Source organism: Azolla caroliniana, unplaced genomic scaffold, assembly GCF_043228905.1.
Source record: "Azolla caroliniana isolate FFs.n. ecotype wild unplaced genomic scaffold, voAzoCaro1.0.p SCAF_1020, whole genome shotgun sequence".
NCBI classification, from domain to species: Eukaryota; Viridiplantae; Streptophyta; class Polypodiopsida; order Salviniales; family Salviniaceae; genus Azolla; species Azolla caroliniana.
In genome coordinates, this window is record NW_028231455.1 from 1 (window position 1) to 12,873 (window position 12,873).

The 12,873-nt window shown below is 37.1% G+C and overlaps 2 protein-coding genes and 1 pseudogene across 3 annotated transcripts; 2 read left to right on the forward strand and 1 right to left on the reverse strand.

Annotated features, from left to right (window-relative positions):
* The first annotated feature begins 23 nt into the window (after positions 1-23).
* On the forward strand, positions 24-3,860 carry LOC147847439 (kinesin-like protein KIN-5D). Its single transcript, XM_087339193.1, has 16 exons — positions 24-93; positions 171-247; positions 375-428; positions 527-607; positions 694-805; positions 886-972; positions 1,082-1,257; positions 1,624-1,785; positions 1,878-1,985; positions 2,077-2,235; positions 2,312-2,395; positions 2,491-2,696; positions 2,792-2,893; positions 2,981-3,090; positions 3,173-3,324; positions 3,417-3,860. Exons 1-16 carry the CDS (start codon positions 36-38, stop codon positions 3,723-3,725), a joined length of 2,037 nt encoding a protein of 678 aa, XP_087195319.1. The 5' UTR covers positions 24-35; the 3' UTR covers positions 3,726-3,860.
* A 1,354-nt stretch (positions 3,861-5,214) lies between these two features.
* LOC147847440 (2-carboxy-1,4-naphthoquinone phytyltransferase, chloroplastic-like) lies at positions 5,215-10,485 on the forward strand (annotated as a pseudogene). The gene is made up of 10 exons (XR_015532322.1): positions 5,215-5,872; positions 6,630-6,733; positions 6,842-6,913; positions 7,013-7,151; positions 7,582-7,688; positions 7,838-7,925; positions 8,031-8,069; positions 8,144-8,254; positions 8,351-8,416; positions 10,348-10,485. The product of XR_015532322.1 is annotated as a 2-carboxy-1,4-naphthoquinone phytyltransferase, chloroplastic-like (transcript).
* Positions 10,486-11,879: 1,394 nt separating this feature from the next.
* Positions 11,880-12,867, reverse strand: LOC147847441 (uncharacterized). The gene is made up of 4 exons (XM_087339192.1): positions 12,844-12,867; positions 12,616-12,690; positions 12,448-12,537; positions 11,880-12,368 (listed from the first exon to the last, which is right to left on the reverse strand). The coding sequence occupies exons 2-4, from the start codon at positions 12,634-12,636 to the stop codon at positions 11,919-11,921; spliced, it is 561 nt and encodes a 186-aa protein (XP_087195318.1). The 5' UTR covers positions 12,637-12,690; positions 12,844-12,867; the 3' UTR covers positions 11,880-11,918.
* Positions 12,868-12,873: the final 6 nt, after the last annotated feature.

Genomic DNA, 12,873 nt, shown 5'->3' on the forward strand with positions numbered 1-12,873 from the left:
AAGTCAATTTTCATTTTGTTTAGGTAAATCAAAAGATGATGAAATCTGCATTAATTAAAGATCTTTACAGTGAGATGGAGAAATTAAAAGCAGGTACTCCTCTTGCAAGTTCTTAGCAGCTATTAAGAATTAAAATGTTTAGATGTTACTGATAACATTAACTCTAATAGAGGTTAATGCTGCTCGCGAAAAGAACGGAGTATATCTTCCTAGGGAGCGCTTTCTACAAGAGGAAGCTGAAAAGAAGGTAGTCCTGATCCCATTCTCTTTTCTTGATTGAAATCTGTCGAGATACTTGCATACCATTTATAGTTTGACCAAGTTATAAGTTGAATCACCTGTCTAAATTCAACATTTTTACATCACCATTATAGGCAATGTCAGAGAGGATCGAACAAATAGAGTTTGACATTGAAGTCAAGAACAAGGCAAGTATTTTTTTGAGTGTTTTTTGTCTGTCAATCCTGTGATATAAACATGTGTATTTAAATACTTATTCATAACTTGAGGTGTTTCTAATATACAGAGGCTGGATACCATTCAAGAGGAACTGGATTCAGAACGTAGCCATTGTGAAGATTTGAATGAGAAACTTGAAAGAAGCCAGGTAATTTTGCTGAAAAGCACTTGAAGAATGCATATCATAATATACAAAAAAGGAAATCCTGAACAGTAGAATCCATACTCCTACAGAAAAGACTGCGTTTTACTGAGGAGGCACTGGATGAAGCCAAAAAGGAAATTAGTCAAGCTCAATACTCTATTAAAGAACGAGATTTTATTATATCGAAATTTCAACAGTCAGGTATATGGCTTTCTCATTATTTCTCCCTGAATGCGTAATCGTGTCTATTAATGGCTAAATCTTATGTCTTTATGTTTCAGAGGATGTTCTTGTTAAACAAGCTGAAAACCTTCGTTCTCAGCTGGAGGCTTGTATTGCAGAGATAACAGGGCTTCATTCAAAAATTGGTCAGCATTTTATGAAACAAATTGTTTAATATATTATTCTTCAAACATGATCAGTGTGACTAAAGTAAATGTTCAAAAGTGTGATTGTGTATTGCCTTGTGATGTGTAGAACGAAAGAGTAAAGTAGAAGTCAACAATCAGAAAACTTTGCAGTCATTTCATGGTGACCTGGGTGTACAATTGAAGGCACTACATGGATCTGTTGTATCCTCTGTTGGCCATCAGCAAAAACAGATCCAACAGATGCAAGACCATATTAAATGCTTCACAGATAGCAAGAATGAGGTATTGGGACTATCTCTGGGTACTTAATCACACACTAATTTGATGATCAATTATGGGCAAAGGATTGAAATGTCAGTCTAGTTTAGTTTATTTTCTGAAATGTTATTCATGTTAACAAAATACATGAAATGCTAGAAATTAATTAGTTTCTGAGAGTTTAGGTCAAATTATAAATGATATAAATGTCAAATTATAATTGACTATAAACAAAGCATTATTAGGTTCTAATAAGAAATATGTCATGTTCAGTATGCAAATGCTATATAGATCCAAAATGTGTAAAAGTAATTAATTTGATTTACATAGATGAAGAATAATTTCGGATAATTCCTGTTCTAAGCACTTGTGATTACTGTACTATTCCAGGTAACAGAAGTTCTTCGTCAGAATACAGATAGGGTGAAAGAGATCTTTCTATCTGGATTGAGGCAGATTAATGGTTTAGCACAGTCACATGAGAAAGAATCCACATTGACATTTGAGAAAGTAAACTCAGCTATTTCTGCTCATAGTAGTTCCCTGCAAGAGGTACAAATACTCTGGTCCTGTGATTTAGCTTTGCATCCTTTAAAAATCTTTTTAATCATGTCCATGTCCATGTCCATGTTCATTGCAAACAGCTCCTCACATCGTCTATTTATGAAGCTGAAATGTTATTCAATGATACTTCAAACGCATTGCTGAGACAACAAGAAGTTATAGTTTCTTTTGTTTCCCAGCAGCAAGAGGTATTCACTTCTTTCTGCTTTTGCATAGTAATAGTTTAAAGCTCTACCAAATGTTATCACTTATCACCCTATTGTTATAAAATGTTTACAGAAAGCACTGCAGAATCTAGATGCTGCAAAGGAAATATCAAAGAAGTTAGAAGCGTTCTATGAACTTGAAGAAGAAAACACCTTAAGCATCAAAGGGTCTGTTGTAGAGAGTCATGAAAATGTACAGAAAACTCTTGTTGATCTTGAAAGAGTTTATGAGGTGATCCCCTAGTACATATATTGTCTTTATTTTCTCATTACTTGGCTCAATGAATGACAATAAGTGCTTGTTTCAGGAAGTAGCAAAGCAAGAGGAAAGTAAACTTATGGAGAAGATCTCAGAGATGTTAGTTGCTGCATCAGCACGAAAATCTGAAATTGTGAGTGCTATTTTGCCAATTTGCAAAAAAGTGTCTATTGCTTTCTATGCAATAAGAGCAAGCATAATGTAGACCTATACATGCTGATTTTACAGGTCAACTCAAGGATAAGTATCCTTAGGAACTTGGTTGCAAGGAATTCTAATAATATTGAACAAGACGTTCTAAAAATCTGTGAGGCAAGATCAGAGTCCCAAAGTCAATGGCTGAACTACATGAAGGAAGCAGAAAATCACTTCCACCAAGTCTGTGATAACTTAAATTCTAATGAAACCTGCTTAAAAGAAATTGCTGGGCACTGGTACATTGTTTCCAATATAGTTTTTCGTTTTGTATATCAAGATATAATGAAATCTGATTTAACTGCTGATCTTTTTCATGTCAATTTGATTTTAGTGTTAAACAAACAGCAGAAGCCACAGGAGGATGGAAAAAGGCCCAAGAATCTCTTCAACTTCTAGAGAGGAACAATCATCTTGCTGTCGATCTAGTTGTCAAGTATAAAATGTTTTATTTTGGTGGGATTTAAGTGGCGTCTTTTATTAAAGGTTTATGAAAGTGAGAAATCCTCTTCATTGTTTGCAGGGAAGGAGTTTATGGTAATGGTCTTTTACTCACAAACCTCGAAGAGATGAACACTTCAATGGAATCTCAGCTTCAAGATGGCAACATTGCTCTTCTAAAATCAATAGATGGTATGATATCACTAAATGTTTCTAATTTCTTGGTGCATCATACACAGTTTTCGTCTGTTCCTCATCTTGGTGTTTTGGTTAGATTGTGTTGATGTTGATATGGAAGCAACCACAAGTATGCAAACAACACTTGCCTCACAAGGAGAAACCCTCATGGAACTTGAAGTTTCTCATAGCAATGGAACAAATGGTATACAATCTGAGGCAGACTCATGTCTGAAGAAAGAGTATATGGTATGTAACCTTGTTGTGGTCAGGGATGTCTATTTACAGAAATTGTATACAACGGTTAATTCATATATTCCTCCCATATGTATGTATTTCAGGAAGATGAGCCAACAGGATTGACACCGACAAAGAGAACAGTAGATGTAGCTAGTGAAGAATCAATCAAAGCTCTACGAGCACCTGAAATTGAGAAGCTATTAGAGGAATTCAGGGGTACAGCCAAAACCTCATCTCTAGAAGAATCTTGTAACAGCGAAGAAGAGGAATTCAGTTGTCCAGAAAACAATGATATTGAGAAGCGTGTCTCACAGGGCACACAACGGACTGTGAAGGACTCCAAAATCCCTATCCCTCCCGATTCCTCATTGCTCAAAGATACTCGATTACCTCTTGCAAATGTAAACTGATCTATACAACATGCCTTGTTATTTACAGGCGGAAACATTATTATCTTGTTATTGGCTTCATGAGTTCATAGAAAGACATCTGAACTTCTCAAGTTCCTGCTTACTTTCTTTGTATGTAAGCAGGCAGGAACCATAAGCCAATTGCATATGGGGAGAGAGAGACAGAGACAGACAGAGATCGGAACTGATTGGTTTTCATTTCAATGAACTATATCCCTGTATATACTCTGCCTTATTGTTACTGTTGCTTGAATTGTGATCGACATTACATTGCTCACTCACTGCCTGTGAGGATCTTATTAAAAAACAGCTTACTTGCTTTTGCATATACTTTGTGATGTAGATTGACTGTCCTCGTTATATAATCTTTCCTGCCGGTGTTTGTCATATGGAGAGTGTTATGTTGTGTCAATGTCTCTACTGCTGATTCATATTGAATTAACGAAATTTGCTAATTTGATTTGATGATGATCTCTTGAAACATCATAGAATAGAAGCTCTACTGTTCAATATTCATCATGGGAATACATATACTATTTGTGGCAAAAATCAATGTGAAGTGGAAATCCATGGAAAATACACAAACATTCAGTGCTGAAGGGTTTAGGGTTTAACAAATCGGAGATACGAACAAAAACATTTTCTCTAAGATCTGAAAGGTTCTCAAGGCAGATGTCAAATATCTCCCATTGTTTTAAGAGAATAATAATTGTAAGAGAGTAAATTCATAAGAAAAATTTCGGAAACATGCCCTTGGATGGATGCCTTAGGGCAATCTGCTTTTGTACATGAGCCAAGGTTTTGCTGGAACATAGATTGTACTCATGCTGTGTGATGGCATGGCTAGAGTCTTAGTGAATCACATGTATGAGGATGTTGAGCGCAAGTGTTTCAATAAATTGATTGCATGTAATGGATTTACATCTTGGGTGATAGGTTAGGCATTTTGGGTTTTGCTGGAACATAGGTTGTACTCATGCTGCGTGACGACATGGCTAGAGTCTTAGTGAATCACATGTATGAAGATGCAATTGAGGGCAAGTGTTTTGACAAATTGATTGCATGAAATGGATTTACATCATGGGTGATAGGGTTAAGCATTTTGGCTTTTCGACAAAAGTTGTGTTTGGATTCATATTTGTCTCGGAGAAGAACTGGCTCGTGAAGTTGGGTAAAAATCTCCTTCTAGTTTTATCTAGGGAAATTAGAAGTGAATGGGATTCTCAAGAACAATGGAAAAAGAACAAACCCTAGAATGTGTACTAATTGTAGTGTCACTACTAATTGGAAATATCCACACCAACAAACATGAAAAAATGGAAATCGCCCAAAAGGGGAATGATTTTCTTTCCTCGTTAGGGATCCTATATGTGTGTTTTATTTGGGGGGCTATATCTGAAATTATGCCAAACTATTATCTGTTTGGATAATGCTACTCAGACCTGCTGCTGCCATCGCCAGAGCTTCTTCTTCTTCCTCTTCCTTCCTAATGCTCGTAACGTTCTTTTTCTCCGGCGGAAGAAGAAACAGCTGCAGAAGGTAAAGAAGTGAGAGGAAGACCAGATGTAGAACCAGCTGAATAACGAAGAAGAAGCATAAAGAGAGAAGAAGCAGAGGAAGACGAGGAGAAAGAGGAAGGAAACAGAGAACGCTGAAACTTTGAATTTGCTATGGCTATGTGGAGCTCACGAGCGCCATTAACATCTGTGGCCTCATTCTCATGCTGTAGTAATATCAAACAGAATAAGACTAACACTGTTGGTGTTTCACACCACCTCCATCACAGAATACGCTTCCGATCTTACTCGTGTGATAAGCCTCACTCCTCTTTACGATACCTCCATCATCATTGTCTCCAGAGATCATCGGCCTTTTCTTCTTCTTATACGTCTAGGAGAGAGACCATATATTTTGTCGCCTCATCACTAAGCAGAAACCTGATCTCTTTAAATGATTCTCCAGATCAGGAATTTCCTGATGTAAGGGATAGAAATATCGCAGAGTTATCACAAGAAACTGTTGGTGAAGTAGTTATCCTTGATGAAGAAGAAAAAGAAGAACAACTTCATGCTTTGTCTGAGAAGAAAAAGTTGCTATGGCGAGCCATCAAGCTTCCCATATACTCAGTTGCCCTCGTCCCTCTCTCGGTAAGCCTTTTTCTTAGACCCAAAATGTCTTAAAATGCCTTTTTCTTTGCATGACCTATGGCATGAACCATCAGAAACATTTTCAGTATGGTAATATAATATGGCTCTTCAGGCCTCAAGAAGTTTTCTGAACGAATGCATCCATTCCATCTTATGAATTTCAATACATGACCTATAGCATGAACCAACAAAAACATTTTCAGTAGGGTAATATAATATGGCTCTTCAGGCCTCAGGCCGCAAGAAGTTTTCTGAACAGATACATCCACTCCATCTTATGAATTTTGAAAGGTTTGAATGAGTGTGGAGAGAACAGTCATAGGACAGTGTGACACTTGAAAAAAAGTGAACTTGCATGGGGCCTACATGTTGAGTTTCTAACGAAATGCATATGATATGTAGGGTAGTTTGCTTCGGTGATGGTGCAGAGATAAAAATCTTAGCTTCTTCCCCTGAAGAGATCTCTACTTGGACTCACCTAATCAATCTATAAGATTCCTTGCTTGTGGAGAATAGGAACTAAGAAGAATGTAAGCAATGATGATGATTGGGCAATGGTCCATTCACATCCGGCGCACATAATCAATCTTGACTGTCATTAGCCTTAGAATATCAATTTTTCTAGGAAAAAATTCTGTTTTCGTGGTGTTTGTTTTGTGGGCAGGACTAAGTGCTTGTAAATGGTCATGTTCATTTTCATCTGTTCTGTAACATTTGTTAAGATTTTTGCTACGACTTGATCATGTTTAAAAGACAGGTGGGTTCTACAGTGGCATTCTGGCAAACTGGATTGTTCCACATTGGTAGATTCAGTGCATTATTAGTTTCTTCCGTGTTGGTTATTGCATGGCTGAATTTAAGGTATGAACATGATTTCAGTTGTTATTGTTTCTGGTTAACACCACATGCATTTACATTATGTCAGTTGTTATTGTTTCTGGTTAACACCACATTTATTTTATTGGCCAGTAATGATGCCTATGATGCTGAGACAGGAGTTGACAAAGAGAAAAAGGAGTCTGTTGTCACCATGACAGGAAGGTATCAGAACACCAGATACATATTGTACATACTCATGCATTTTCTGAGTACGTATGATATCCTGTAGAAATGTTCAATTGACATGATTAACCTATGCAGTCGAGAAGGAGTGCTAATTTCTGCATACGCATGTCTTGTTTTTGGACTTCTCGGTCTTTTATGGGGGGCATGGCAAGCCCAGAACATGCAAATATTTGTACTTTTAGCTGGAGCCATTTGTTGTGGATATATATATCAGGTATTCATATTGTACATAATGCAATGAATGTTTACATTGTATCACGTATGTATATATACATATAACTATGAACATGTATATTCTGTCATATATATTGAAAAATCTACTGATTACCCCCAAGTTTTTCTTTATTTTTCCATATGCTCCTAACTTTTCATTGCTTCCCAGAATGGCTGTAGTCATTCCTCGAAAGAGAGAAAAACAGGATGACTTGACCAAATAATCGCTCAAATAGCAGATGCTATTGACAAAACCAGATATTTGTCTATACAACTGCTTGAGACTAGGTTGACCAAGGTTATTTTGGAAAATAAAGAAAAACTCGTGGGCATTTAACTATATGAGCATGAACAGTCTATCATATAAAGTTTATATATCATACCCCATAACATACTTCGTGTGTTCTTTTTCTATATGTATTTATGGACAGTGTCCTCCATTTAGGCTTAGCTATTTGGGGGTTGGAGAACCATTATGTTTTACTGCATTCGGTCCCCTTGCGACAACAGCCTTCTATTTGAGTCAGTCTACTGGCAGGTTTTGAGAACTGTCTTTCACATGGAAAACTTCTTATATAAAATAAAAAAATGTTTATAATCTTAGTGATAAATCTACAGTTTGATCATATTAATTCTTATAATCAAATCATGACCATTTATGAGGTTTGTGGAATAATGAATCTACAGTCTGCAAGTATCTGGAACTATCCTAGCAGCTGCAACACTGGTTGGAATAACTACTACGTTGATTCTTTTTTGCAGTCATTTTCATCAGGCATGCTCTCGCCCTTTTCATATTCTTGTGTTTTCTTTTGTGCTATTAATTCACGCATAAAGTTACCAGATTTACTTTGATAAAAAATGAATTTTAATTATATAGATTGAAGGTGACCAGTTAGTGGGCAAGATGTCTCCTTTGGTAAGAATATTGATTGAAATATTGAGCAAAAAGATCTACAGAACGTGAAACTAAACATTTTGGTTTAAAAACAGGTGAGATTGGGCACAGAAAAAGGAAAAGAAGTTGTGAAGATGTCAGTGATTGGCCTTTATTCCTTGATCTTACTCTTAACCGCAACAAAAACCATGCCTTACCCTTGTGCTGTAAGCTTTTGTTGTTTTTCCATTGAATATTGAACCTTAACCTATGTTCAATGTATATTATGGTTTAATATCATATATCTGCTCTCTTTGATGTAGATTCTTTCACTTATGACTGCACCAATTGGAAAGCTTGTGGTAGATTTTGTGTCAAAAAATCATGATGTAAGTGCCAGGCACAAATTCTTAATATCAGAAACATCTAAAATGAACATTATTAAGTGCTACCATTAGAGTTGTTTTCATCTGATTGAAACTCAGGGAGTTTAAATGCTAGAATAGCAGGTTAACAGTTCACATCATATCATACATTTGTTGATAGACAAATCTTTCCATTTAGATGCCAATATTTCCGTTTCATGATTACAAATATGGTTGAATTCATGTTTCTGTACTGTAAGCTTCCCAAAGCCTGATGTTCATTATCATGATCTTAATACATGTGGTAGAATGATTTTGAAGATGGTTTACAGGCATGAAGTGTGTAACTAGTATGTACGGGTTGAGTAGTGGTGATGGGACATTATAGCTTATGTCCTATGTGCCTTATATCCTAATACCCACGTTGTACCTTTGTTGCATTCGTCTCCTCGCTCAATGGTGGCTCCTTGGCACAGTACATTGTTAGCAGAGGTGTGGAGCTATGGAGGAAATCAGTAACATGTGATACAGGGGATGATTCCCTATGCTTTTGAAACTTGTGCAAGATTTGGCCAAAGTTTGATAAGCCAGCCTTCCCCGTCATTTGTTGAATGGTGGTGAAGATTGTGCAGAGCTATTGTTGCATCCTAATATAAGGGCTGATTCCCTATGCTTTGGAAGCTTGTGCAAGATTTGGCCAATGTTTGGTGGGCCAGCCTTCCCCGTCATTTGTCAAATGGTGGTGGAGGTTGTGCAGAGGGTGGTGTACATGTCTCTTATGTGCTTGTAAGCTGGGCACCTACACAATGTTCCTTGCTTTGAATCCATCCGCAATCCTTGTATGAACCTGTTCATAAATTGACATAGTAGTAGACCATCTTTAGGGCATACTTGATGTTTTCCAAGTCTTCTGGGTATAGAGCCGCCATTGATCTTGTGGCAATACCGTATTCCACTCATTATTTTGGAGTGGCAAGTTCTTGAGGCCATAGGCAGAGCTGAGCTGCATAGCCTCCTGTGGGTCACCCGATCATGCTTGTAAATGTGACTCCTAAATAGACATGAGAATCTAGTACTTCAACTTGCGCTCTTGTTGGAGTGTGTACGTTTTTCACCCAATCAACGTGGCTGTGATGGACATGCTCAAGATGATGCTGTAGACCTGCACAATATTCAGAGATCAATACTATGTCATTAGCGTAAAGAAGAATGTGGATGGCTCGTGAGCCTCTTACTTTGTATACCTAATAGGGGAGGTTAGAGTGGGCATTCTTGCTTCGCATTGATGGTGCTTGTGATGACCTCTGATAACCCCCTTGAACTGCTAATTCGTCCCAACACTTGTGCATATAGTGCATGTCAGAGGGAATTTTGAGTACATGGAGTCATTGTAGTAGACATACCTTTGAAGTAGCATAATATAAGGATGTGGTTGGTGGTAGGGAAGTGTTGGAGTTCCACTTCAAGTACTACTACTCCAGAAAGTATGACAATGTGGCAAATCATGACAGTTTGATGATTCCATGATTAGAAGGAGAGGCACAATGTTGTGCTTGATTCATGCGATGGGAAGGATAGGGGCAAGTTCGGTTACCGGTTACTGCATTAAAGGGCATTCACCTTGTAGTCTTGTGTGGTCAGACAACCATCCATGTGAGAGGCGCCGGATGGCCTTTTGAACTTTGTATGAGGTATAGAAGGTGGAGGTAGTAGGGGCCGAGACTGATGGTTCTGGTATGAAGGTTTGTGATGTAACATGACGTGAACTGATGAAGAACAATCTTACATGATTGAATTCTCTGATGAGTCACTGTAACTATAGATGCCAAAATGTGCCAGCAATATACAGACCTGCAAATGATTGAAGCTTCAAAATTTGTTATGGAAAGACAAGAAAAATATTGAAGCTTTTCTAAACTATGTAAAATTGTACTAACATAGTTTATGCATTGCAGGACAAGGAGAAAATATTTCTTGCAAAATACTTTTGTGTGAGGCTACATGCAGCGATGGGTGCTGCATTAACCTTGGGTTTTTTTGTGGCTTCTCAGATGCGTCTTGTACTATAGGCCCCCAATGTGGATTTTTGGTAATGCACCAAATATATATTTATTCATTTATTTCATTTTCTGTGCATTTTGAAAAGTGGACTCATTTTAATTCGTCTTGGTAAAAACAAATTTCTAGGTTCTTCGAAACATTTCTCTACACAAGTTCCTCTTTATAGAACGATTGAGGCATGATTAAGGATTGAAATCCGGATGCAAGGTTTGAAATGATTGGGAAGATGGTTCTTTGGAAGGTTATTGGCATGAATTCATATCGTAGATGGGTCCTTTGAAATGTGCCCAATCATCTTCATCCTTTGACACTAAAGATCTCACACTATTATCAAATGCCCAAGTCAAATTTTGCCATGGCAACACTGCACGTCCTTCCAATGCTTCTCAATAATTAATTTGGCCATATCAATGAATATTGTAAGATTTAGTAATTAGAATGTTTTAGTCTCGTTTAGAGAAATATGTTTGCAAAGCTAACTAAATAGAACATAAAAATGTGATTCATTATGTAAGGCAAAAGGTAAGTTCCAGAATCTGCTAATAACTAAAATGTTTAGAGATGTCTGGTATGTTTGAATCATATTAAGCATAAAAGGATCCAAGTACATTTGTCAGGGCAGAAATGCCAATTACATCCATTGGATTTAAGGAATGATGTTTTATGTAAATTATCAATGGAAGCCAAGTAGCAACTGTGACAATAATCTATATAAGTCATGTTTATTCTGAAATAACGAGATGAACAATCATGTATTAGATATTAGTCTTAAGAATCTTGATGGGAAGATATCAGTCTTGATGTATTAGATATAAGTCTTGAGAATCTTGATGGCAAGATATCAGTCTTGAGAATCATGGGAAGATACAATCATGTATTAGATATCAGTCTTGATGTATTACATGGACCATGGTCCATGTACATGTAATCTTGATGGAAAGGCTATCACCATCAACGTGAATGAATGCAAGCTTAGTGAAGACCATGCTTTTAATATTCCATGGTTTTGCATAGAGAGATTCCCCTTCACTCAGTCGACCATGCAATACAAATTACAAATGTAAACATATCAAGATATGTACTTGATTGTAAAACTCTAATACTAGAGAGACCTGGTGTTGTCATAGTGTGCATCTTGTAGCAAGAGGTATGAGAATTTCAACCCCATGTATACCAATCACGATGGTGTGCATGCCATATTGTTCCTCCAGAGTAAATACCATGAACCCAAAATATCTACAATTAACAGCATCACTTAAACAAGGGAGTTCCTTGGTGAAAATGGTCCGAACTTGAAGCTCATTATAACCCATAATTTAAGCAATGTCTGAATTAAATCCATAAGATGTTTTTGCCATCCATATCCTAGGGAACAGTTTCCTCTAATAGCACATTAATAATGTTTATGCATGTCAAAGTGACCCAATTAACTAAACCAATCAATTGTTAATAGTACATACAATAATCATGAAGATGTTTGATTTGACTCGGATACCTTGACCCATGTTATTTGATTGCAATCACGAACACGACTAGATCGAGATCCTGCAATTTCAATCCCATGAACTAAAACATGGCCATTATCTACAGTATAAGTTATGAGGCAGGCCTCTAATGCCAGCTTATAGAGTACCAAAGCTGAGTTAGAGAATTGTTCATCTTCATTGGTTTGGAAATGGGACTGAGTTTTGGACTCAATAGCTTCACTTCTACTTGGGTTCCATTCAATTGATTCATCATCTTGAGTTAGTGTTTGTGTAAAATCAGCACCATTTCCTTGTGAAGATTCCTCATCCGTGGTTGCTGATGAGCTCTTTGGATTTGTTCTTTGCCTCAAAGAACGTATATCTCGTGACAGTACTTGCTCGACTAATTGCTGAAATTCTCGAGGAGTTGAATACATTGATTGTTTGCCCTAAAACATATTTCCAGTCATGTATGGAAATGAAAATAAAACACGAGAAACAGAACCAGGGATTTAATCGAGAATTTACCAAAATTTCCCAACTTTTGGCAAGATCATCACAAAATTTTGGCGTGAACTGAACTGATGCTAGGGCAATGGGATCATCTCCACCACCAGCCTAAAGCATATATAAGCATTTGGTTTAGCCTCCATATGGAGCAGAATTGATGAACCATATCCGCATATTGATACTTGCCTTCACCCAGGATGGTGCCATTGCATCTGGAATAGAATCACAGTAAGGTAGATACGGCTTCACATCAAGCACTGGCTGTCATAAATATAAAAAACATCAGCTATGTAGTAAATTAATGAGTTTCCACAGGCTCTCATTGGTATTTAAACTATTCCTGTATTCCAACCATGAGTTACAGCTTTCATCAAGAATTCAAGAACGAAACATTTGTAAAGATGATCAACGTACTGTGCCATCAACAATGTCTGCACCAGAGAT